Source organism: Neophocaena asiaeorientalis, unplaced genomic scaffold (assembly GCF_003031525.2).
Source record: "Neophocaena asiaeorientalis asiaeorientalis breed wild unplaced genomic scaffold, Neophocaena_asiaeorientalis_V1.1 scaffold369, whole genome shotgun sequence".
NCBI lineage: Eukaryota > Metazoa > Chordata > Mammalia > Artiodactyla > Phocoenidae > Neophocaena > Neophocaena asiaeorientalis.
In genome coordinates, this window is record NW_020175321.1 from 2,540,330 (window position 1) to 2,567,492 (window position 27,163).

At 43.6% G+C, this 27,163-nt stretch overlaps 1 protein-coding gene across 5 annotated transcripts in view; it reads left to right on the plus strand.

Moving 5' to 3' along the window:
* The window catches only part of DISC1 (DISC1 scaffold protein), a 344,403-nt gene that overhangs the window by 142,225 nt on the left and 175,015 nt on the right, over positions 1–27,163 (plus strand). For 4 of the 5 annotated variants that reach the window (XM_024765624.1, XM_024765626.1, XM_024765625.1 and 1 more), the window contains exon 9: positions 16,803–16,991. In XM_024765624.1, the coding sequence (XP_024621392.1) occupies positions 16,803–16,991 (189 nt within the window). Of the gene's footprint in view, positions 1–16,802; positions 16,992–27,163 lie in introns of those variants that run through there. The other variant, XR_003006010.1, reaches the window with a different exon arrangement.

A 27,163-nucleotide genomic window follows, 5' to 3' on the forward strand; every position in this document is an offset into this window, starting at 1 on the left:
TTAAGAGTTTAGAGACTAGATACTCTGGATGCCGTACAATTCTAGCCGATGTTTCTACAGCTTCATGTGTATCTGGAGAAGCTCAGTGAGGGTTATCGGGTGTGATCAGCCCCTTCCTCTGCGGAAGGAGTAGTAAGAGGAGATAAACTGAGGTACTCAACGTAACAATCTAGTCATAGAGTATAGATTTTTGGAGGGTACTCAGTGGATTATCCTCCTTCCTTAAGCCGGTAGTTACTAAGGGATATCTTTTCCCATTAATCGGTCGGCTGAAGACACACAAGCGTCTGAAAATAGGATCTTACCCCATCACCTGAACAGTGTCTTTGAACATTCCTCTGCACTGGTTATTTTATTTTATTTTATTTTCACATCAGCTCTATCAAGTAGGAGGGAGAGATCCTGCAATGCTGAGGAACAGAGGGGGAGATTGAGGCCCTGGGGTGTGTCCTCTGGTGAAGTTCACTCCATCAGCTAAGTGGTGATAGGTTGGAGGCTGGAGTCCAGGTGTGAGAGATGGATTCTTAGCCCAGTTATGTAATGACAGCCTCCAAGGATTCTGAGTTGTACAGGTTGAATGAATCCACAGCTCATCAGCTTCGGAAGAATCATAAAAATTTAATGAAAAGGTATCATAATTACATGTATGGGTTTTAAATGGCATTTTAAGAAGGCATACAATAATCGGCAGCTTCTGCTTTTCAGATCATTAAACAACTAATGTTGGCAGCTAACGAGCAGTTTGGTGCCCGGCGCAGTCACGCGTGTTATTTACAACCCACAGAACACGCGCATGTGAATGTGGGACTTGGCTGTTAACAGCTTCACGTGCCACGTCCTTGGAATTACAGCCCCACTTGCTAAGAGGGAAAAAGAAGGCCGAGCACAGTCTTGCTTCTGAGTTAGGGTTTTTGCCTTTCTGAATCAGTGTATCTTTCCCGGGAATGCAGGTGGATGTGTCTGTATTAAGCCCAAGGGCGGAGATGCATCATTGGAGCAGAAGGGGAACCCGCTCTCAAATGTGAATGATTTCCTGTTAGGATCCCAGGGAAAATTCTTGACGTGGTATCTTGCATACGGGGCCTGGGTTTTCTGTGTAGCTCTTAGATCAGCTGGGAAATTGGTGAGGCCTCATCGGACGAGGGAGTTAACTGGGGTGGGAACTCACCTCCCGACCCCGCTATTTCCTGGTCACTCTTGAGCCCCTTGGAGAACAGGACTTTCAGTCAACGGGCTGCCCCATGGGTTGGGCTGGCGGCAGGCTGATCATCATTAACTTCCACACATAATGCGATTTCTGTTTCCTTTTGAGCTATGCTCCACAGCAGGGAAGGCCCGAGGAGGGAAAAGGTACCTCCCTTAGGGTGCTGGTGGTGCCGATGTTTTGGACCCTCACTCCACTAGACAAAAGCCACAACCACAAACCTCTCCAAGTGAGGCCTATTTTGGGTTCTCTGTGTAGATGCTGGGACAATGCTGTTGAGATTCCCAGAAGCCCTGTTGAATGGAGAGGATCTAATGGGATACCCTTAGGTTCTCAGAGGGCCTTTCATCTGTCTGAAAGTTTCTAGATCTCCCATCCTGGGTTTGATCTATGGACTGAGGTCTTTTCTTCATTTGAGAATCATCTGCTCTCTGCAGAGATGGGGAATAAGAAACAGTTTTGTTTTAAAACTTTATTTTTATTTTAAATATGAAGTCCTGGCTCCTTTATATTTAAATGTATATGCTTTAACTCATCTCTCTTTTCTTGCACCTGATCACAGGCAGCGACCAGAAGCCAGTGGGCACTTCTGTATCCTGCCTGGAAATCTCTCTGGCCGTGTGGTTAACTTCACTAGGAACTGCTTTCTATGTTGCCTCGTTGATAATGTCACCAGACTTTCTGTCACTATATTATAGGGGTCCCTTTTCCTCTGGCTGCCAGTAATACTTTTCTTACTTTCCTTTCAGGCTTCACGGAGGCCTGCCACCTGGTCCCAAAGTCAGCGCCTCAGGCTGTAGGATTTGTAGCAGCATTCTCCTTTCAGTTGCCAACATCCGTCCTCGTTAGTGATTGCTGCGTAATGAACTACTTCAAGACTTGGTGGCTTAAAACGTCACCAATCACTTATTTTGCTCGTGAACCTGCTATTTGGGCAGGGGGTGGGAGGGTCAGCTAGGGGGTGGCAGCTGGGGCTGGAGAGTCCCCTTCCAGGACTCCTGTGACTAGCAGGTTGGTCCGTCTATCTGTCTGTTGGTTCTTCCACGTTGGTTCTACCACGTCTGTTGGTAACCTCACTATCGCCAGCTTGGCTTCATCACAACATGGCTGCCGGGTTCTAACAGTGAGTGTCCCAAGAGATAAGACATGGAAGTTCCTTATTTCTTAAGGCCTGGACTCAGAAACTGGCATGCATCTCTATTAATAGGTGATAAATTACCCCCAAACTTTGTAGCTTGAACAGCAACCATTTATTATATCCCACGGTTTCTGAGGGTTAGGCATCTAGAAGCAGTTTAGCTGGGTGATCCTAGCTCAGGATCTCTCACGAGGTTGCTGTCCAGATACGGGGTGGGGCTGAAGTTCTCTGAAGGCTTGATGGGGCCTGAAAGATCTGCTTCCAAGCTCATTCACTTGGCTGTCGGCAGATGGTCTTGGTTCGTTGCCACGTGGGCCACGCCGTAGGGCGCTCATGACACGGTCACTGATTTCCCCCAGAGCAAGTGATCTGAGAGTGAAAGCAAACAGGACAGAAGACACAGTGCCTGTTGGACCTTAGTTTCCAAACTCGCACAGTCATCTCTGCTTTAGCGACTAGAAGGGAATTGCTAAGTCCAGCCCCCACTCAAGGGGAGGGGAGACAGATGCCACCCCAAGGGAGGAGCATTGAAGAATCTGATGGGCACATTTTAAAACCATCACAGCAGCCATTTTATTTTATTGCTGGAGCAGTCCTGGGGCCCTGGTTCAAGAGAAAGGGACACAGGGGACAGCTGTCAGTGGGAGGGGTGCAGAGAGTTTGGGGGCCATGTTTTACAGTGTGCCATGGTGACTTAAGAGCCCGTAGGAGCCCGTGAACTAAAGACGTGGACAGGTTTTCAGCCATGGGTAATGGCATCAGGCACCTGAGTGCCAGGCCTGGCTCTAGGTACTGAGGATGCAGCAGTGGACAGGACAAGAACCCTTCCTTCATAAGAATTATGCAGTAGTGTGGAGCGAGATATGCCTGGACTGGATGTGGTGGAAAAACATGGCTGTGTTTGGAGGGGGGAGAGCAGTTGAGATTGACTCCGGTGTAGGGTCAGTACTGTGGTAGGAATAAACTAGTCATCATTGGTTAGGACCTGGCTGTCCAGGGCTCTGTACAGCAGGCTAAGGGTAAATGTATCTAGGAGCAGTGATAATTTATTTTCAAGCAAGGCGAGGACATGATCAAAGCCAGACTTTAGGAAGCCCGGTCTGCAGTGGAGTACACGGTGGGATAGAGGTGGGGATGTCTGGGGCTGGAACTCACTGACTTAACTAAGATGCTCTCAGTGAAAAAGGGAGAAAAGAAGGCTAGTGTGTGAAATCTTACACGGATGCTTAGAAGAGCTATGGTGGCATTAATATAGCCCGTTGAATGTGGTATAATATACATTAAGAAAACCTAGAAAGCTTATCATTTCTTTTTAAGTGTAGGTCACATGAGATAAGAACACAGACAACGGTAATACATCAAACGCAACAATCATCTAGATTTTATTTCACGATATACAGTGGATTCTCCATGGAACTCTCAGCCTACTTCTTTGCTGCCACTCTTGTGGCTTTCAAAAACTCCAAGGAACCTAGATTTCTCCCCGGTCTTCATTCACCTACACAACTCTTGACTAAACTGTATCTTATTCATCTCTTTTCTTTCCCTTCTCTGTTTCTGCCTTAACTCGTGTGATGTTTGGCAGAGAATAGCTTGGTTGGAAGCACACACCCATCTTTCATCCCTGTGGACAGGTAGGTACCGTTGTCAAGTCCATCCTAGAGAAGGTCATCCCCCCATGTCTGTGCGTAGTGGCTTAGAGTGGGGAGCTCGCCGGGGCTGACAGATCTCTTGGTTCTTGAGAGCAGAGGCCACACTGCGTAGCAGATAGAAGCTTTGGCTTTGGAATCTGAGAGGTCTGTGTTCAAGCCCAGCTTAATCGGCACTTGGCTGGGTGACCTTGGGCAAATTATTTCATCTTTTAAAATCTTGCTTCTTCGTCTATACAAGGAGGATAACAGTCACACTCTTACCTTAGCGTGCTGTAAGAATTAGATGAGGTGGTGAATTAGACTAATATGGTACACCAGTACCTGGATACCTGGATAATAGATGTGTGTGAGCTCCGTGTGCAGGGGCGATATAGATGCTTAACTAGCGTCCAAGTGGGAGGAGGTTTCGTCAGGAGGTGACTGGCTCATGTACCTGCAGCGAAAGGGCTTGTGGTGGCACCTACATCCCTTCTTGCAAAGTGGCTTCGGCCCCAAATGCCTGCACGGTCTCCTGCCCGCTGAACTAGGTGGGGCCGCTCGTTGATGGCGAGCCTTCAGTTTGTCCCTTTGGTTTCCAGCACTGAGTTCAGAAGCCCAGAGCCCTGCTGGTCCCCTCCCCAGGCCAGGAAATTAACCTTAGCCCTGGAGGCCTGGTCAATGTCATGGCTGGATCCCAAGCTCCTGGGCTCGGAGCGTCTCCCCGAGGCCCGGAGCAGGTCTGGTCTGACTGCCCACTTCAGGCCCCGTGCCCCCGGGCCTCACTGAGGCTTTTCTGGGTGGAGCTCGAGAGGCCTCTCTCCCGCAAGAGGCAGCCGCAGGCCCACCTTGCCGACTGCCGGGCTGGACAGCACATGAGAGCAAAGGTCCCAGGAGGGTGCTTCACCAAAGGGAACCCGCCCAGACCAGGGCTCCGTGCGTCTGTGCTGCCCAAGCAACCCGCTTCACGGGAAACTCGACTGCGTTGGCCTCTCCCTAGGCTGGGCAGAGGCTGCTGCGGGGAGAGCGAGGGCATGGTCTCGGTGCCCTGAGGAGGGTGTGATGGGTGTGCCTGCCTCAGGCTCTGTGGTCAGGATGTCAATGGCCTATCTTCCTTTTCTAGAACCGGGCCGGGCCTTGCCCAGCCTTTGACCCTGGTGATGAACACTCCTGTCTTGAGCTTAGCTCCGTTCCCTCTCTGCCTGCCGTTCCTTCCTTTCACAGCTGTGGCCTCCTTACCCTCCTTCTGTTCCCAGAAACAGAAGATGTTTCAGTGGCGGGAACCCGCGTCCGTGTCTCCGCGACAGGCATCCTTCCCGGCTGTCCCCGGCCTTCCGTCTTGGGCTCCGGGTCCTGTAACTGGGCTCTGCTTCCATCATGCTCTGTAACCTGACTGGTGTCCCATGGTCATCTTGCACGGGGCCGGCTGTGCTCTGACCGTTTCCCCGCCCCCAGCATCAAGGCCCAGCTCTCTGATGCCCGGGCTCTGAAGCTTTGCTTATATTGACATCCTGCGTGAGTTTCCGGCTCCATCCTTTCCCTGCTTGAAGCAGCCCCCTTATTGTTCCGGTCCACGTGTTGAGTCACCTTGCTGTTTTTTTTTCCTGGGCTTTGCCTAATGTCTGGCACTCAGGAGACAGTCGATGAGGGTAATTGTTTGAAAAAATGGAACCCTCATTTGTTGATTTCTGATCCCCAGAATCTGTTGTTTCCACATCTCAGGATCTCCCCTCAGTTTGTGGTGTATTTTCTTTCTCATCTGCCTCCGATTGTCTGTTTCCAAGGAGCAAACAGTTCAAATAATCATTTATTCTTAAATAGCATATCCAGATATCTCTGGTACTCCAAGCCATTTGTTTTCTAAAGATGGTTCTATCTGATTTGACTTTTCCTTTATAGGGAATAAAAATTATCTATACTTAAAATGCATTAGTTAGAGACAAATGTGTCTAAATGGCAGCCTGAAATCTTTCTCTCTTTTTTTCTTTTTTGGCTGTGCCCTGCAGCTTGCAGGATCTTAGTTCCCCGACCAGGGATGGAACCCGTGCCCCCTGTAATGGAAGCATGGAGTCCTAACCACTGGACCACTAGGGAATTACCTGAATTCTTCTTTCTTAGTTTATGATTTGGAGGGAAATAGGAACATTCTTAGAAATAACACTAGATTTTCTAGATAAGTGCAAAATGTTTCCTTCTCTCTAAAAAAGTTCATGGTTTAGATCAATGGCTGGGGGAGCTGATAGGCTCGGTAAAGATTTTTCAAAGATGATGTTTATCCAGGGTGAAAATAAAGACCCACCAAGTGAGAAGAAGGAAAGGGTATTGTTCAGAGCTTACCATAGCAAGGCAGGCAACCACCATCGCTTGTGTTTCAGCAGAGACTCTAAGGCAGGCAGAGGAGAGGGAAAGCTTCGTGGTGGAACAAAGGAAGGTTCCACGTGTGATTGGAGGCTGTTGGCCTGGAGAAGCTGGGGGGTGGGTTAACTAGAGCATCCAATGTGACTGGTAAGGGGAGCATATTTGACTTACTCTGGTTGGTCCTAAGCTGGAAGCAGGGACAAAAATTAGGGAAGCTGTTATTAATCAAGTCCTGGCCATTTGGGGTGAACTGTTACAGAAGTTATTGTTCAGCTTCCTGGATTGTGACTAGAGATGGCATCTGACTTCCTACAAGCTGGCCTCCTGGGCTGGTCACTGTACACAGGGGTGGGTTTCCCGGGCAGGCCGCTGCAGGCTGGGCTTCTGTTCTGTTTATGATCTGACCATCGTCTGTTTGTATATTTTGTCTCTCGCCAGGCACCGCGCTTTCTCAAGCTATTTGAAGCAGTCTGTGTTTCATGTAAAATCCCGTGTTCCAGCGATCTCTTCCCCTTGTCTTCTCTATCAAATGTGACCATTTCTAAAATGTTTGATGTGCAAAACCGGGGCTCTGCTCACACAAAATGCTTTTCGGTATCTCAGGAAATCACGGTAACTGGAAGAAAGAAACAAAACGAGTGGAAAATGGCAAATTCCAGCCGAAGGAGCTTCCACGCAGAGGGGGTTCGGGGAGCAGTTGGTTGGTGATCGTGGCCTTGACATCGCTGAGCGTGAGGCTTGGAAGGCAGAGGGTGTGGTCCTGCCCAACCAGCGGGTGTGGACTTGAGCTTGGAATTCCTCGAAAGATCTGGTGTCATGCCAGAGAAGAGGTGTAGCACTCTGTGATTTGGGGGTTTGATTATGTTCAACACTGGCTTTATTTCTTTTTCCCTCAAAAAGAAGGACAGCTCAAATTCGGGTAGGTAGAAGAGGATAACTTTAGGAGGATCGTCACAGATGGAAACGTCTGTGGCCCAGCGAGGACCGTGCGTGTGCACGTCCCCCGGTGAGGGTAATAGTGAGGCCTGTGGACTGACTGGGTGAAACAGCCCGTCTGAGCACAGGATTTAACCTCAGCCATCTCTGTTCTCCCTCCCCTTATGGATGACTCGTGGCCATGTTTTGACCAAGTCCCCTACTGAGCTGTATTTGATGGAATAAGCACCAAACATGAGGTTGGAAGAACCAAGTTCAAGTTCAGTAATCTCATGTGTGATCTTAGAACTCCGAAACATTGTGACCTTACGAAGGTCGCTCTCTGGGTCTCAGTTTCTTCAACTGGAAACCAAGGGCAGTCATTACAAGACCTCCTTCCTGGATTGTTGGGAAGACTAAATGAGAATTCACAAGAGCCCTGTAATCTATAAAATGAGACTCAGATAATGATTTCAAAAAATAACCCCCAGATAGCATGAAGTAGAGGAGGGTAACGATTTAAAATTCAGAGACACTGAGGATGTAGTTAGAAACAACAGGTTGAGTAAAATCAGTTTCAGCTTTGGCAGGCACCCAGAGGGTTTTAATTGTGTTACTTGTAGAATAAAATATTTTGACAGGTGCTCTAAAAAAACCTACGTGAGGGCCCAGGTGCGTTTCGCTTGCTGCAGAGCGGGCAGGCATATGCGCAGCTCGATGCAAAGGCAGATATGCATCCGTACACAGACTCCCCCTTGGCTTTAGGGAAGACGCATCAGGGTGATGGAGATGGGCGTCCCCGGGTCACTGATGGGACTTCCTACAGGGATCAGCATTTCTTTTTCTCAGTTTTCATCACGGAGCTCTGGTCAGTTTCAGCAATCGGGGAGGGCTGCGTCAAGCAAGATTCGCCTCATGGGCTTGGATCTGAGGCCAAAATGCTTATGAAATATTAACCGAGGACAGTGTAGCATTTTATCATGGCACGGCTTTTGATATTATCCGTCTCTTTGGGAATTCACACTCATTCTGTGTGTGTGAAGCATCCACAGGACGCTGCATTTTCCCAAGCCACACCCCTTCGGATCCAGGATCCTGATTAGTGTTCTCTCATGTTTTATTAAGGCTCTGGCCTCTAGAGCCGGTGATGAGTCGCAGGAGGGCCTGAGGATGTATTTCCAGGAAACCTTCCGTGCTGGCACTCACTCCGTCTCTGTAGTGTCTTCCTGTTTGTTTTGGGAGGTCTTTTCTCTCTGAATTGTTCTCAAGAGGAAGTTGCACGCTTGGCATCTCCTGCCTGGTGTCTCTGGGGCAGTCTTGGTGCTCACCCCACCATTTTGCTAACCCTCTGGCTTGAAAATATGGCCCAGCAGAAAGGTGGGAGCTCCCTCAACCCAGGCCGAGAAGGGAACTTGAAGGCACCGCAGGTGCTCACGCAGTTCTGCCCAGAGGCCATCACACTTCTGGGGCTGCGGGCTCCTCCCGCGGTCTCCCCACGGCGTGGCAGGTCCCTTGGCTTCTCTGTGGCCCTTCATGGGGGGGGCTCCACTCGCAACGGCCCCCACCGGTCATTGTTCACGTAGAAATCACGGATCCAGAAATGCTTTCGTTGTGTTTCCATTTACAGCTCAAAGTTTGTGGCATCCAGTCTGCTCTCCTTATCAGGACTTCGTTTCTCCTAAATGGGTCCAAACCCATCGGCTTGGCATTTGGAGCCCTCTTGTCAATGTCTTGGCCCGTCTTTGGTCACGTGCCTCTCTTCTGCTAGCACCACCCCCCGCAAGACAATGCCCTTTGCTTAACAAAGTTCCCATTTTGCTTTTTGGGAACCTTATGTTCTTTGTTGGTGAACCTGCCTCTGTCTCCCCTTCTGGAATGATCACTCTTCTCTGAGCCCTCCTAGAGCATATTTGCCTTTTTTTTTTTTTACTGTACATCTTATCCCCTTTATTCAATGTAACTTCCTGGAGAGCAGGGCCAGTGCCTTGTCCCTTTCCGTATGTGCCCACATAGTGAGAGACAATAAATAGTCTCAAAAGATATTTATGCAATCATGGAATCTGAAACTATGGATTTCAGTAACAGAAATGGCATGGGCTGGGTGTGCAGAATGCCCTTAAAGTGGGACAAAATTGTGTAACCTTTCCCACACTGATATCATATTGAAATCTGCCTATTAAATAATAAAAATAAAATATTTTGACAGGTGCTCTAAAAAAACCTACGTGAGGGCCCAGGTGCGTTTCGCTTGCTGCAGAGCGGGCAGGCATATGCGCAGCTCGATGCAAAGGCAGATATGCATCCGTACACAGACTCCCCCTTGGCTTTAGGGAAGACGCATCAGGGTGATGGAGATGGGCGTCCCCGGGTCACTGATGGGACTTCCTACAGGGATCAGCATTTCTTTTTCTCAGTTTTCATCACGGAGCTCTGGTCAGTTTCAGCAATCGGGGAGGGCTGCGTCAAGCAAGATTCGCCTCATGGGCTTGGATCTGAGGCCAAAATGCTTATGAAATATTAACCGAGGACAGTGTAGCATTTTATCATGGCACGGCTTTTGATATTATCCGTCTCTTTGGGAATTCACACTCATTCTGTGTGTGTGAAGCATCCACAGGACGCTGCATTTTCCCAAGCCACACCCCTTCGGATCCAGGATCCTGATTAGTGATCTCTCATGTTTTATTAAGGCTCTGGCCTCTAGAGCCGGTGATGAGTCGCAGGAGGGCCTGAGGATGTATTTCCAGGAAACCTTCCATGCTGGCTGGCACTCACTCAGTCTCTGTAGTGTCTTCCTGTTTGTTTTGGGAGGTCTTTTCTCTCTGAATTGTTCTCAAGAGGAAGTTGCACGCTTGGCATCTCCTGCCTGGTGTCTCTGGGGCAGTCTTGGTGCTCACCCCACCATTTTGCTAACCCTCTGGCTTGAAAATACGGCCCAGCAGAAAGGTGGGCGCTCCCTCAACCCAGGCCGAGAAGGGAACTTGAAGGCACCGCAGGTGCTCACGCAGTTCTGCCCAGAGGCCATCACACTTCTGGGGCTGCGGGCTCCTCCCGCGGTCTCCCCACGGCGTGGCAGGTCCCTTGGCTTCTCTGTGGCCCTTCATGGGGGGGGCTCCACTCGCAACGGCCCCCACCGGTAATTGTTCACGTAGAAATCACGGATCCAGAAATGCTTTCGTTGTGTTTCCATTTACAGCTCAAAGTTTGTGGCATCCAGTCTGCTCTCCTTATCAGGACTTCGTTTCTCCTAAATGGGTCCAAACCCATCGGCTTGGCATTTGGAGCCCTCTTGTCAATGTCTTGGCCCGTCTTTGGTCACGTGCCTCTCTTCTGCTAGCACCACCCCCCGCAAGACAATGCCCTTTGCTTAACAAAGTTCCCATTTTGCTTTTTGGGAACCTTATGTTCTTTGTTGGTGAACCTGCCTCTGTCTCCCCTTCTGGAATGATCACTCTTCTCTGAGCCCTCCTAGAGCATATTTGCCTTTTTTTTTTTTTACTGTACATCTTATCCCCTTTATTCAATGTAACTTCCTGGAGAGCAGGGCCAGTGCCTTGTCCCTTTCCGTATGTGCCCACATAGTGAGAGACAATAAATAGTCTCAAAAGATATTTATGCAATCATGGAATCTGAAACTATGGATTTCAGTAACAGAAATGGCATGGGCTGGGTGTGCAGAATGCCCTTAAAGTGGGACAAAATTGTGTAACCTTTCCCACACTGATATCATATTGAAATCTGCCTATTAAATAATAAGAATAAAGAAATAAACAGCACAGTTTAATACTTAAGAGGAGGGATTTTTGAGCTATGTTTGAGTTGGAAAGTTGCCCTGCATTTTATTGCTATGGAAGCTTCAGCAAGATACGTAATTCTCTAGATTTCAGTTTTCTCCACCGTAGAGATAACAATGTGTATTTTAGTGACCATAAAATGAGCCATTATTTTATATACTACTAAGAAGGAAAAATTGCTGTCAATTAAACAATGATACGGTGCTTTCTGTGGCTTAGAGTTTTTATTTTATACTTATTGAAATAGCTCTTTTAGATGTAGTTAAGCTTTTGAAAACATCATGTATCACTCTTAAAAAGGAAAATGAATGGATTAAGGTTTCCCTAAGATGTTTCATACTTAGTCTGGCCTAAAACACAGTTCGACTCAAGTCAAGCCTCCTGTTTCTCCACACAGTGTCATCCTCTGCATCAGTGAAGCGGCTGGTGATGCACCTTTTTTCTTCTTCTCCAAGAATGAACTACTGTTTTCTGTAGGATTTTCTGCCAACTAGATGTAGTTAAGCTTTTGAAAACATCACGTATCACTCTTTTAAAAAGGAAAATGAATGGATTAAGGTTTCCCTAAGATGTTTCATACTTAGTCTGGCCTAAAACACAGTTCGACTCAAGTCAAGCCTCCTGTTTCTCCACACAGTGTCATCCTCTGCATCAGTGAAGCGGCTGGTGATGCACCTTTTTTCTTCTTCTCCAAGAATGAACTACTGTTTTCTGTAGGATTTTCTGCCAAGCTGCTAACACCATTCTTCAAGTTTTAAATGCTGGTGCTTTCCTAATCTTACAAATCCATCTCAACAGAAGGTAACAGGACTCAGAGGGTCCTTAAATGGTTTGTACATTGAAACAGCAGGGGGATACAGTTGCTCCGTCAGGCCACCAAGAATGACAATCACGTAATAGCAACTTCATCCAGACCACCTCCTAGATAACAGTAATTGTAAGACACATCCGTTTCAGAGATGTTAAAATGTAAAAAAAAAGTGCATCTTGGAATAGATAACATAGAGTGTATTATCACCAAGGGTTGTGGTGAGATTTGAAGGAGAGAACGTTAGTAGCTGTTATCATGATTATGGTTATAATAAACTCTTAGGAAATATAACGGAGCCTCTAATAACAATAACTGTTGTTTATAGAGTGCTTATTAATGTGATATGTTTATTAATTATGGTATCATTTTCATACTTAAACATTCCCTAATATAGTTTTCCTTTTTTATTGAGGTATGATTTACATTCAGTGAAATGCACAGATGTTAAGGGTACAGTTCCATGAATTTTGACACCTGTTATCATCACCCCAGAAACGTCACGCTTGTACCTGTTCCCAGTCATCATCCCCTTTTGCCCAGATGGCCTCTGTTCTGACGTCTTCTACCATGGATTAGTTTTGCCTGTTCTAGAAGTTAATATCAACGGAATCCCATCGTATGCCTTCTCTTGTGCCTTTTTCTTGAGATACTCCCACGTCACTGCGTGTATGTAGAGTTTGTGCCTTTTCCTTGCTGGGTAGTTCCGACGTACCACTGTTTCTACCTTCTCCTCTAGATGGACATTTAGGTTGTTTCCAGTTTGGGACAATGAGTAAAGCAACTGTGAACATCTGAGTCAAGTATTTGTTGATTGCATGTTTCATTTTATTAGGGAACTGTTGACCGAAACTGCCTGTCTTGGCCAGGCACGATAATAATACTGTGAGTTGTCTCACAGTAGGAGTTCCCGATAAGGGACTGCCGTTGAAAACTAACCAGAAGAATTCGGGAGGGGCCAAAAGGAGGGAGGAGACACCAGCCCATATGTCCTGCCAACCTCCCAGAACCCTTTGTGCCGGTATCCATCTTGGCTGAGAGATGCGCGCGTCACGAGGAAGGACCCCGAGTCAGACCAGATGTGGGCCAATCAAGATGATGGACCAGAGGCAGCCCGGAAACTAACCCCATCACCGTAAAGCCCGAGACTGCGAGCCACGTGGCAGAGCAGTCCTCCTGGGTCCCCTTGCGCTGCTGCTCTGCGCCCGGGCGCCCCTTCCCAATAGAGTCTCTTGCTTTGTCAGCACGTGTGTCTCCTCGGACGATTCATTTCCGAGTGTTAGACAAGAGCCCGCTCTCGGGCCCTGGAAGGGGTCCCTCTTCCTGCAACAATTTCTCTTGGGTAAATACCTAGCAGTGGAATTGTTGAATCAAAGGATAGGTGTATGTTAACTTTATGAGAAATTGACAGAACCTGTCTCAAAGTGCTTGTACATTTCATGCTCCCGTCACACGGGAGAGTTCTGGTAACTCCTCGTGCTTGTCAACCAGGCAGTTTCAGTCCAGTTAATCTGAGCCACTTGAATGGTTTTGTAGTGGAATCCCTACGGCTTTAATGTGCATTTTTCTGGCAACTAATGATCATCAACATTTTTCATACGCTTTTCGGCCCCAGTTATATATCTCTGTAATGTGCCCGTGGTGTCATTTGCCTACTTTCCAATAGGGTTATTTGTGTTTTAACTGTTGAGTTGCAGGACTCAAGTCCTTCATCGGATGTATGCATTGTAAATATTTTCTCCCAGTCTGTGGCTTGCCTATTCATTTTCTTAATGGTATTTTTTGAGGAGTAGATGTTTTTAATTTTGATGAAGCCCATTTATTCATTTTTTCTCTTATAATTAGTATATCCTGTGTCTTATCTAAAGTTTTTCTGACTCCAAAGTTAGATATTCTCCTATATGTTCTTCTAGAAGCTTTATAGTTTTCACTTCTACGTTTAGGTCTGTGATCCATCTCTAATTAAATTCTGTGTGTGATTTGAGGTATGTATCAAGGTTAATGTTTCCCCCATATAGGTGGCTAGTTGTTCCAGTACCATCTGTTGAAAGTATTTTGTTTTCCTCATTGACTTGCTTGGGCACTTGGTTGAAAATTACTTAACTGTGTGAGGGTGGGTCTACTTCTGAACTGTCTGTTCCCTTCCATTGATCTGTTTGTCTGTTTGTACACCAGTGCCGTTCTGTCTGCATTTACTGTAGCTTCAGTGTTAGTTTGAAATCAAGTAGCAAATGTCCTCTAACTCTGTTCTACCTCTTAAGGATGGTTTTGCTTTAGCTAGGCCTTTGCATTTTCTTTTACCATTTTAGAATAAGCTTGTCAATCTCTACAAAAGACCCACATGAGGTTTTGATTAGAATGGTATCGAATCAATAGGTCATTTTGAGGAAAATGAAAACCTTAACAGTATTGTTTTCCAATGTATGTATATACAGTGTATCTTTCTAATTATTAAGTCTCCTTTAGTTTCTCTCAGAAGTTTTAAAATGGTTTTCTGTGTAGAGGTTTTGCACGTATTTCTTTAAACTTACCCCTAAGTATTTTGAGTTTTAAAATATCTTATACATGATATTAAAAAAAATTCACCTTCCAGTTATTTGCTGCTGATACTTAGAAATACAATTGATTTTTGAATATTGACCTTGATTCTTGCAACCCTGCTAATAAATTCAATGCTCAGAGCTTTATAGAATTTCACATTTATTCTTGTAGCCACCTGTAATGCACAAATATATTTTATAAGAAGTTTGCCCTGAAATCCCATATGCTGATTTCTTTGCTAGTCACGAGGAAGGACCCCGAGTCAGACCAGATGTGGGCCAATCAAGATGATGGACCAGAGGCAACCCGGAAACTAACCCCATCACCGTAAAGCCCGAGACTGCGAGCCACGTGGCAGAGCAGTCCTCCTGGGTCCCCTTGCGCTGCTGCTCTGCGCCCGGGCGCCCCTTCCCAATAGAGTCTCTTGCTTTGTCAGCACGTGTGTCTCCTCGGACGATTCATTTCCGAGTGTTAGACAAGAGCCCGCTCTCGGGCCCTGGAAGGGGTCCCTCTTCCTGCAACAATTTCTCTTGGGTAAATACCTAGCAGTGGAATTGTTGAATCAAAGGATAGGTGTATGTTAACTTTATGAGAAATTGACAGAACCTGTCTCAAAGTGCTTGTACATTTCATGCTCCCGTCACACGGGAGAGTTCTGGTAACTCCTCGTGCTTGTCAACCAGGCAGTTTCAGTCCAGTTAATCTGAGCCACTTGAATGGTTTTGTAGTGGAATCCCTACGGCTTTAATGTGCATTTTTCTGGCAACTAATGATCATCAACATTTTTCATACGCTTTTCGGCCCCAGTTATATATCTCTGTAATGTGCCCGTGGTGTCATTTGCCTACTTTCCAATAGGGTTATTTGTGTTTTAACTGTTGAGTTGCAGGACTCAAGTCCTTCATCGGATGTATGCATTGTAAATATTTTCTCCCAGTCTGTGGCTTGCCTATTCATTTTCTTAATGGTATTTTTTGAGGAGTAGATGTTTTTAATTTTGATGAAGCCCATTTATTCATTTTTTCTCTTATAATTAGTATATCCTGTGTCTTATCTAAAGTTTTTCTGACTCCAAAGTTAGATATTCTCCTATATGTTCTTCTAGAAGCTTTATAGTTTTCACTTCTACGTTTAGGTCTGTGATCCATCTCTAATTAAATTCTGTGTGTGATTTGAGGTATGTATCAAGGTTAATGTTTCCCCCATATAGGTGGCTAGTTGTTCCAGTACCATCTGTTGAAAGTATTTTGTTTTCCTCATTGACTTGCTTGGGCACTTGGTTGAAAATTACTTAACTGTGTGAGGGTGGGTCTACTTCTGAACTGTCTGTTCCCTTCCATTGATCTGTTTGTCTGTTTGTACACCAGTGCCGTTCTGTCTGCATTTACTGTAGCTTCAGTGTTAGTTTGAAATCAAGTAGCAAATGTCCTCTAACTCTGTTCTACCTCTTAAGGATGGTTTTGCTTTAGCTAGGCCTTTGCATTTTCTTTTACCATTTTAGAATAAGCTTGTCAATCTCTACAAAAGACCCACATGAGGTTTTGATTAGAATGGTATCGAATCAATAGGTCATTTTGAGGAAAATGAAAACCTTAACAGTATTGTTTTCCAATGTATGTATATACAGTGTATCTTTCTAATTATTAAGTCTCCTTTAGTTTCTCTCAGAAGTTTTAAAATGGTTTTCTGTGTAGAGGTTTTGCACGTATTTCTTTAAACTTACCCCTAAGTATTTTGAGTTTTAAAATATCTTATACATGATATTAAAAAAAATTCACCTTCCAGTTATTTGCTGCTGATACTTAGAAATACAATTGATTTTTGAATATTGACCTTGATTCTTGCAACCCTGCTAATAAATTCAATGCTCAGAGCTTTATAGAATTTCACATTTATTCTTGTAGCCACCTGTAATGCACAAATATATTTTATAAGAAGTTTGCCCTGAAATCCCATATGCTGATTTCTTTGCTCAAGGTCATGCAGTTTGTGTAACTGGGATTTTGAATTGGGGATTTGAATTTAGGTCTAGTTTGACTCCAAGGCCCGGTCCCTTTCCACCCTACTGTAATCTTTCACCTCTTTGACATTTGGATGTCTGTATGGAATGATGCCGTGTGGCTGCCCTGGGTTTCACTGTGATATTTTTGTGTCATCATGTTTCAGAAGGACGTGAATTAGCCAATGCAACCCCCTAAAACAGAATATAATGAGAATAAGTTGCTAAAGGGACTGGTGGTTTTTTCAGCTTAAGGAGGACAGTCAGTGTGTTTCCAGATCCCTCCACAGAAGACTGTGAATGCAGTTGGATGTAGCTGCAAAGTTCATCCCCCTTTCCCCACACTGTTAGTGCACGCTCGCTGCACCTTCCATAGGTAGGGATGCGGCAACGCTTGTTTTCCCTCCTTTTCCGCAGGAAACCATTTCTGTACAGCCAAGGAGCTCACGGAGGAGATTAGATCATTAACATCCGAGAGGGAAGGGCTGGAGGGACTTCTCCACAAACTCTTGGTGCTGAGTTCCAGGAACGTCCAGAAATTGGCAAGTGTTAAAGAAGATTACAGCAGCCTCAGGAGAGAACTGGATCAGGGGAGAACTGCCTATGGTGAGTGGTCACACGGGTGTCTCGTGTCTGTGTGATATTTATTGTACTGCTTTATGTGAACGTCACTGTGAAGGGTGTCCTGGAGACACACAGCACTTTTCCTGGAGGACGTTTTTGGCAGGAGCCTCGGCAAATGCGGCACAATTTCTTGTCAGCTTTTGTTTGGCTATCGCGTGAGATGCCTTTTCGTTTTCTGTCTTTCCCCCCTCCTCTACCCTGGACTTGCTAATGGCCTTGTGGTTGTTTAGAGCAATCTCCCCCTTGGCACGGTTCTTGAGAATTTTCTCTGTTCGACAGTTATCTCCCTTTTGTTCCTTGCCTCGGCCTTCTGGTTTGCACAATCGCAGATGAAAGCAGGCTGGCTCTGGGAAAACTGAGAAAGGACCATGAAGTGCCTCTTCTCTGTGTGGGCTTTTCTGAGAGCTGCTTTCCCCAGGAAGAATGATGCCGAAGACACCGGTGCTGTCTTGGCCAAAGTATCTGTTTGTTGGGGGTGTGGTCTTTTCCTGTCCCGTTGTTAACTGTAAATGAGGTCACCTTGAGTCTTCACTCTGAGGAATACTTTCAGAAGATGTTGGTTCCGTCCAAATTGATAAAGCCAAACCTGTGTCTTAAAAGAAAACCCAAACACACACACAGTGAAGAATTTCTGATGATTCAGTTTCTAATATACAGAATGAAATCATAGGAAGAAAATTTAGATATTTTCTGAGAGCTGCTTTCCCCAGGAAGAATGATGCCGAAGACACCGGTGCTGTCTTGGCCAAAGTATCTGTTTGTTGGGGGTGTGGTCTTTTCCTGTCCCGTTGTTAACTGTAAATGAGGTCACCTTGAGTCTTCACTCTGAGGAATACTTTCAGAAGATGTTGGTTCCGTCCAAATTGATAAAGCCAAACCTGTGTCTTAAAAGAAAACCCAAACACACACACAGAGTGAAGAATTTCTGATGATTCAATTTCTAATATACAGAATGAAATCATAGGAAGAAAATTTAGATTTAAAGTACGTTAGATGCTGGAACCTGTTTCTTCATCAGTAAAATGAGAAGAGTATTATCCATCTCACAGGCTGGTTAAGTGGTACAAATTAAGTGAGGTAATTTATTAAGATCCTGAGATTGTGTGTGTGTGTGTGTGTGTGCGCGCACACACCCTTGCACGTCCGCTGGGAACTAGAGGTTGTTGGAAGGCAAAGTTCATGCATAGTAAATCATTTCCCTAAATAAGTATTTACTAGGAAAGTGAAAGGCATATATACAAATAAAGGACTGTATTTACAAAGTATGCTTGTTTAAAAAGAAATAAGAAAAGAATAGAGATATTAGTTAGCCAGATTTGAACTAGGGCTATTTGAAAATATTCCACAAATTGAAGTCAATGAAGATTAGTATTTAAAACCAAATAAATAAATATGAAATCAGCTAGCGGAAATAGGTGTGTCATTTCACTATGAATAAATTTAGTTTTAAAGACTTCCTAAATTTTGTAGAGAGAGGTTTCTTCACAGTTATTTGAATGGGAGATGGGCTGGTCAAGCATTATCGTGTCTTCTTAGCCGTGGACACCCTCAAGTTGGTTCAACAACTCAGAGCGCCTTATCTTTTTTTCACTTTTGTAGGTCAAAGCTTTGTTTTTGCCAAATATGTAACTAGAGACTGCATTTGAGCCTTAATATATAACTATAGTCCTGAGAGATGACAACACATTCCTCTAAGATGTGACGGTGCAGTTTTTTACATTATTATAGGACTAACCTTGCATATTTTAAATGAATTTTTGCTATACATTTTTAAAATAATAAAAAATGATGACTATGAAATGGCTCCCGTGTTTTGGTGCAGAATGGGAAATTTATATCTAAGAATAAAGATGTGAACCAGTGGACAAATTTGGTTCAGCAATATTTTCTTTTTTTTAAAAAATTTTATTGAAGTATAGTTGACTTACAATGTTGTGTTAATTTTTGCTGTATAGCAAAGGGACTCAGTTATACATATATATAAAAGAATAAAGATGTGAACCAGTTTGGACAAATTTGGTTCAGCAATATTTTCTTTTTTTAAAAAAATTTTATTGAAGTATAGTTGACTTACAATGTTGTGTTAATTTTTGCTGTATAGCAAAGGGACTCAGTTATACATATAATGTATAATAGGATGCAGCAATATTTTCATCTGAACAGTTGAGCTCTTGAAAGCCATTAATATCTCTTTTTTAAAAAAAAAGAGCTGTAAAGTATTTTTTGAATCTCATCCTTGTCACTTCACTAAGTGTTTTCAAAATGATGAATAAAACATAAACAAATGGAATGAGAGATTGTTACCGTGGATGATTCTGAACTGCAGATGGCTCATTACTGTTGTGGAGGCGTTCTTTATGTTTTATACTTGGATTTTGCTGGATCAGCTACCCTTTTCCCTCTGCTTTAGGCCGAAGCTAATTTTTGAGCAATCTGAGGTGACTTGGCTTTGGGTGAGCCAAATTAATAATCTTGGGTTGGAGATAGTGTGAGAGACAAAGAAAGAAAGAGAGCAAGAATTCCTTAGTAAAATGAAGCTTTTACCCATTGATAGTAATCAAACTAGACCAAAGACCATATTCTCTCATTTGTTGCATTTTGAGAGTTAAAAACCTGGAGGGAGCTCCGTGCTCAAGTTTAAACGTAGAGCAAATACAAAGACATAGTACGCTTCTGCGTGTATTACCATGAGCTGACTCTTTTTAATCTTAGATAAAACGTCTTAAAATAAGACTATTCAAAAAATGAGCGCTGTGTAGTGTTCGCAAAAACAGATTTTGACTTCCGGCAGTGATTGCAGAATGCAGCATTTGGGAGCAAAAGGCAATTCAGGGTTGAACAAGTCACTCCATGACGGTCAGGGACCCAGGCTGTGTGACACTGGCTCCAAGTTGGCTGACCCAGCCATGTGTGTGTACAAGGGTTCTGTTTCTGTAGCGGGAGGGGAGATTTGCAGTCTTAGGGCACAGTCTGTCTCATTCAGAGGATTCTTAATGATGGGAAGGGTATGTGTAATGCCTCATCACAGATGAACTTGCTCTGCTGATCTCTTTCCATGTCATTACATCCTGTGTCTGTGGCCTGACTGTAAGTCCATCGAGGTGAAAACACTGTCTTTAGGTTTCATTTGTGTCATTGGCAGTACCCAGCACGATGTCATTAAAAATAGTTAAATAGACCACAAATATTTGTTCATTTACTGGGGCCAGAGGTTAAAATGAAACATTAGTCCTTTCTTCCCTTAGTTTGAATCACAGACCCAGACCTTGGATCTTCTTTAAAAAAAAAAAAAAAAAGTTTAAAATTCATTTTCCAGTTTAATGAGAGCAATGATACGTTTGATTGTCTTTCATGGAAGATGCTTGTGTTGGATATTCAGATTGGGGTGGCAGCAGACAGAACTAGTGGGCTGAAAAAAAATCAGTAACTTTTTTTTACAGTTTGCTACATCTGCTTTTCAGAAAAAGAAGACAACCCCGAGATTTACATAAATGTTTTTCCATCCCTTGTGGATAAGTTGGTAATGTGTATTGTGCTTTATTAATATTGTTGATTTCGTACTATAACTCGGATATAAAGGAAGCAGACGTCAAGGGGAGAGATTTAATCACAGAATAATCAGGGCTGGAATTTTAAATAGAGCATCATTAGCATGTTAATGAATTTCCCCAGTTTACGCGAGCTGCCCAAGTAGAAAAGATACTGCAGATGTAGCTCAAAAATCTGGCGGGGCCTGTGGCCCAGTGAGCTGTCAGGAATCTGTGTAGGGTCTGTGAAATGCGTAAAGAGACTCTCAGTGTGGGTGTCAAATGCTGTTTTTTTCTGGGAGCGATGGCTGTCTGTGTCCAGCTTAAACTCATTTATTTGCCTTTCAGTGAGTAAGGAGGAAGTGGAAGGCAGATAAGGGGCAGGTTTTTTTTTTTTTTAAGTCTTTATTGAATTTGTACTGCTTCTGTTTTATGTTCTGGTTTTTTGACCAAGAGGCATGTGGGATCTTAGCTCCCGGACCAGGGATCGAACCCGAACCCCCTGCGTTGGAAGGCGAAGTCCCAACCACTGGGTCGCCAGGGAAGTCCCAAGGGACAGTTGAAGTGGCGTCAACTTTTCAGTTATGGTTTGGGGCTAGTACCTACCTTTTGCTTTAGGTTAGAAAGGCTACGCCCATACAATCCTGCCCTTATTTTTGGACTACCTCCTGATAGCTAATAAAAGGAAGTATGATGCCCTTTAGTGAGGTAGTAGTTTTTTTAACTCTTAAGTCCACTGGTGAAACATCTTTCATAAGTCACTTTAAAGAAAAGCTTTTGGTTTAGAGATTGTGTGCCTTACAGGTTCTGCATATACAGGCAGTCACTCCCTTTCCACATTTATTAGCTATATTTAGATAAAATTTTCAAGAAAAATTAGAACAGGGGAATAAAATCTGTCTTTTTTTGGGGGGATGGGGAAGAAATGGAGGCCTGGAATGTATATAAGTATATATCAAAGATGGAAACAACAAAAAAAATGGAAAAGTTGAGACAAGAAAATGCTAATGATGAGTGTTAATTATTTTGGTTGAGAATATGATGTGATCGTGAACTTCCTAGAAGCCAGAGCAAGAAAGATAGGTGAAGCATCGTCTGTTTTCCTCAAAAGTAGCTTAAAGCCCAAAAAGTTTTCAGGAATGTGGAGTGGTGTTAAATTCTTAAAGATGATTTTTTTGAGAGTGTAATGGAAAGTCCTCATGAATAGATTTATAGCAAATGCAAAAGCACACATGGCTGTTACCAACCACCTTTGAGAAAAAAATGTTAGCGGATGAAAGCAGGAGTTCGTGGGTAGACTGAAACTGTACACAGATTTCATATCTGTGATTTTGTACATTTTTTCCACACAAAGATTCAGTTACTCAGCAGATTTTTGAAGGAGTCTTTCTAAGTTCCTCCAAATGTTAAGAAACCTTTTGTTAACGTATAATGCCATGGAAGTGAATTAGGAAAGGCTTGGGCTAACTGAGTTTAAATATGGAATCTTCCAGTGACCTGACATCACCGGTCCTAGGTCCCTAGAACCTAAAGGGATGGTTAGAGATCCCATTCTGTAGACACACCAAATGTCTCTTCTTCCCCTGAGCTTTGACTAAAATTTGCTTGGTGGACAACTTGGCTGTCTTTGGGCCACAATCGTGATAGAGTTTTTGGTAAATGAGACCCGAGCTATTTGTTTGGGAACCAGATGACCCTTGCAGGTTCTGTACGGGAAGGAACTTAGATTGTTATATGGGAAATATCTTAATTGTGTCTGCCTCTCTGAGTGGAAATTTTTGTTTGTTTAGATTGAATATATGTATAATATGAACCTTTTGAAGGGAAACTTCTTTTTAAACTTACAAAATCTTTTTTTCTCAGGTTTTTCTGTGGGCTGAGCCTTCACATCTCTAATCATTTATCTTTGATTCATCTTGTTAATTATGTTATCAGGATCCCAGTTAAACATGCGTTTGCATTTTTTGTTTCTCTCCAAGGTCTTCTTCTTTCTAGTTTATTCTTGCCTCTCTCTGAGGATGGTTATTTCTCTTCAGCCACTTTTGCCTGTGAATTTCTAAGCTTGAAATTCATAATTAACTTCCTTCCTCTTTTATTAAACAATTGTGATAATCCCTTTGGGAGGCATCCCCACAGCAGTGCAAAAAGCCTGTACTAGTTCATAGGAGGCCTCAGTTTAGTTTCCGTTCTGTTGGTTCCCATCACCCGCGTCACACCTGGCATGTATAGCATCACGGTGTGAGGTTTGATGGATGAAATGCTTTCCGCTTCCCAGGTGCTTGACGTATGACGCAGGAGAACCAGATCTCTAAGTTTCATTGCCACCCATGCATTCATCATTTTAATTTTTTTATTGAAGTGTAGTTGGTTTACAGTGTTGTGTTCATTTCTGCTGTACAGCAGGTGATTCAGTTATATATATGTATATGTACATTCTTTTTTTATGTTCTTTTCCATTATGGTTTATCATAAGATATTGAATATAATTCCCTGAGCTATACAGTAGGACCTTGTTGTTTATCCATCCTATATATGAAAGCTTACATCTGCTAATCCCAACCTCCCACTCCGACCCTCCCCAGCCCCCTCCCCCCGGCAACCACAGCACTGTTCTCTATGTCTGTGAGTCTGTTTCTTTTCGTAAATAGGTTCATTTGTGTCATATTTTAGATTCCACGTACAAGCGGTACCATATGGTATTCGTCTTTCTTTTTCTGACTTACTTCACTGAGTATTGTAATCTCTCTGGTCCACGCATGTTGCTGCAAATGGCATTATTTCATTCTTTTTTATGGCTGAGTAGTATTCCGTCGTATACATGTACCACATCTTCTTTATCCATTCATCTGTTGCGCGCATCCATCATTTTAATAAGCATTTATTGAGCACTTACAATATGCCAGGCACCGTGCTCACCTTTGTGTTCCAGAATGAATCAGAATGAATCAGACAGTCCCTGCCAGAGAGGAAGTCTCCATGTTACTCCAGTTACTCTAGTCCCTACTGGTCTTGAATTCCCATGATTCTATCCAACATTGTTCCCTTTTTTTCTTGCTTTCAACTATTTCTGATTTCCTTCTCCTATTTTTACCCATGCAGTTATTTTTTAGCAATCCTTACTGATGCTACTTCCTTTTCTACCTGTCTCTCCATTTGCTTTTTATACTCCCGTAACAGTACTCCCTTAACAGAGCCCCTAGGTGGGAATACAATGACAACGTCAACGGTATTTCATACCCAGTTGCAACAGGCAGTTTTCTGACATGCTGATTTGTTTGGAGCAGGGACTTGATTCTGTGTTATAAGGTGGGTACATGTGAATCTTAGGTATTTGACAGGTGTTCTGCTTTGCGGGTCATTCTCGGCAACCAGTGCCTGTCCTAGTCTCTTGCTACATTTCATCATTTGGACTCGGGGCTTTTGAAGACCTTGGTGTGTGCACACCCATGCACGCTCATACACTCTTTCCTGAAGATTAAGCTAAGCATAGTGGTAAGCGGGATGCCAAGATTCCTGGAGGAGTGCCCTTGGCCGTGGGGGGGGTGGTGAGGGGGTTGTTTGTGGCGTGGGCCTGTATCCTGTATTGTAGAACGTTTCACATCCGTCAGCATTGTCTTTTGTGCCCCTGTACCTCCCAAACCTGTTTTTTTCCTTCATTTTTAAGAAAATTTCCGCTTTATTGAGGTATAATTGACAAACAAAATTGTAAGATATTTAAAGTATACATCTTAGTGATTGAAGTTTTGTATATTTGGGTCTTGTTTAAGAAACCTTTCCCCATCCTAAGTCACAAAGACATTCTCCTGCTTCTTCTTCCATTAGCCTCATTGTTTTATTTTTCCATTTATATCTTTCCACACCTGTGTTTAAACGTCCCTGGGTGGGAGTTGTACTACCCTCAGTTACCCGAACAACTTCAGCATTATGTCATGATCTGAAAATAACGTGTTATTGTTATGAATATTAGAACTGAATTGGAATTAGTGGAATTCTCTTATTCATATTATCCTCATATAAATCCTTATGGGTTTAAAAGTGAGTGCTGTTGGGATTTCTTCTTCCTTTGATCTTTGTTGTATATATTTATTGTATATTTATTAGATCCCTCGACCAGATGCGCAGATTCGCTCTAGCTTTTATGGATTTGATATGTTCTTTGAAAGGAAGGAATGATCCCCTGTATGTTGTCACTTTCTCTTCAGTGACAAGTGTTGGTTTCTCTCCTTTTTACGCTAAGGCTGCATGTGCATTTAGTCTGACCATCTGGACACTTTGTGTGGCTAGCCCAGCACCGTCTCTGTTTCACAGTGTGTGGCTAGCCCAGCACCGTCTCTGTTTCACAGTGTGTGGCTAGCCCAGCACCGTCTCTGTTTCACAGATGAAGACGCTGAGCCTTAGGGAGAACGGGCGCCTTGTCCGAAGTCACACAGACATGAGGGGTCGGGGCCAGGATTTGAATCCCTTTTTCCTGCGATTTCACCTCTTATGTGGCTTTATGTTCTTTATGAACCTGATCCCCAAACATGAGGTTTTTCCACCCTCCCTCACCCTCGCCACCCCCTACCTCAGTACTACACTCAGAGTCATGACTATGAGACAGAAGTCTACTGACAGGATCTCTTGATGATGTTGAGTGTCCTGAAAAGAGACCCCTGTATGTTGTCACTTTCTCTTCAGTGACAAGTGTTGGTTTCTCTCCTTTTTACGCTAAGGCTGCATGTGCATTTAGTCTGACCATCTGGACACTTTGTGTGGCTAGCCCAGCACCGTCTCTGTTTCACAGTGTGTGGCTAGCCCAGCACCGTCTCTGTTTCACAGATGAAGACGCTGAGCCTTAGGGAGAACGGGCGCCTTGTCCGAAGTCACACAGACATGAGGGGTCGGGGCCAGGATTTGAATCCCTTTTTCCTGCGATTTCACCTCTTATGTGGCTTTATGTTCTTTATGAACCTGATCCCCAAACATGAGGTTTTTCCACCCTCCCTCACCCTCGCCACCCCCTACCTCAGTACTACACTCAGAGTCATGACTATGAGACAGAAGTCTACTGACAGGATCTCTTGATGATGTTGAGTGTCCTGAAAAGAGAGGCTGTTTTCATTTTTGAAATTTCTGAGTACACGCTCTATATTTCATGCCTGAAATGATGATCTGCTGGCTGCAGTTTTCCTACACCTGATGGATCATGTAAATTGCTAGGACGTTCTGTAGGTTATCACCCCTATGATACTCACATATTTTGTATTAAAACCCAAGTTCTTTATTTTGGAAGGATGACTAACGGGGACTTAGCATACTACCACAAATGAGAGAAAAGTTGAGCTATAGCAGTTCAACTGGATACGTATTTGGTAACTTCAAATCACTTTTTGATATTTTTTTCAAAGAACTATGATTAGTTCAACTTCCGGTTCAAAAATGCTTAAATGTCAGTGTTTTCCTTTGTATTCCTGTAAGTTCAGGCATTAATAATATATTGATACCCCAGTCAGAGTTTCTGGGGGAGAACCATGATAAGCCCTGTTTGCCTGTAAGAATTTACTAATATGCCACCCTATTAATTACAAGGAATTAACTTGCAAAATGTGATGGCCATTCTAAGCTTCTCTCGAGTGAGTTTTTGAACTTTAAATAAACAACATTTATTATATTCTATAATTCAGGGTTTTGCAAGATTAAGACTGATTCTTTTTTCGTTTTTCTGAGTCCAACTTTGTGAGGTTTTGCAGAATTCAATTTTGTTGGTGCTGTGACCTATTTTATACTGTCACAGTCTTTTCAATGCTTAATTTTATAAGAAATGTCTTGTTTTCCTCTTCTTTGGCTTTGCCATGAGTTATGGCCTCCTGCCATTTTTGCTGTGTACTTCCTCTTCTTTGAAGCCGCCATATGTTTTGCAACCCAAGAGAGACAATTCTTTTTGAGAGATCCTTTGTTGCGAATTTGGTTTTTCAGGTTTTCCTAGCTCTTGTAAAGGAGAGAGAGTATGCTCGTAAGTGTTTTCTGCCCTCATGATTTTGTCGCACCAGATTTTGCTGCCCAGGTCCCACCATAGTTCTGGGGAGGGCCATCCTGCCTCATCCACTTTCCTTCCAGATTTTTATGTAATTGGGGAGGGTTGGATCCCTGTCGGGGTGGACAATTCTAAGCCAATACACTGCAATTTAATATTTATAGCATGGCAGAAACAATCAAGAATTGCTTAAAGATCTACTGACTTGACGTCAAAAATGTGTAAACCAGATATGCTGATTGCTCACATGCTCACATAGTTATAGAGGTAATTTTATTTGTCTTTTGACATTAAACTATCCAAAGTTTTTATAACTCATTAACAACTGATTGCATACTTTGCTTTTAAATTTAATGGTAACCAGACTTCTTTTCTTTTCATTTGCCAAATGATGTTAAACTTTTGGTTATTTTACGCTGTTTTGAGCAGCTCTCTTTTCATCTGTGTTACTAAAGCTGCTTTACACTTTATGTATTTCTAAATATTGTATTGCCTTTCCCAAGAAAGAGTCTAATGTAAATATATTATGACTTCAGGGTATAATTAATGAAAGGAAGCCTGGTCCTGCTGGGACAAGGTGACTGAGTCCCAGAGTCTTGAGTCTCTTTTTCTTA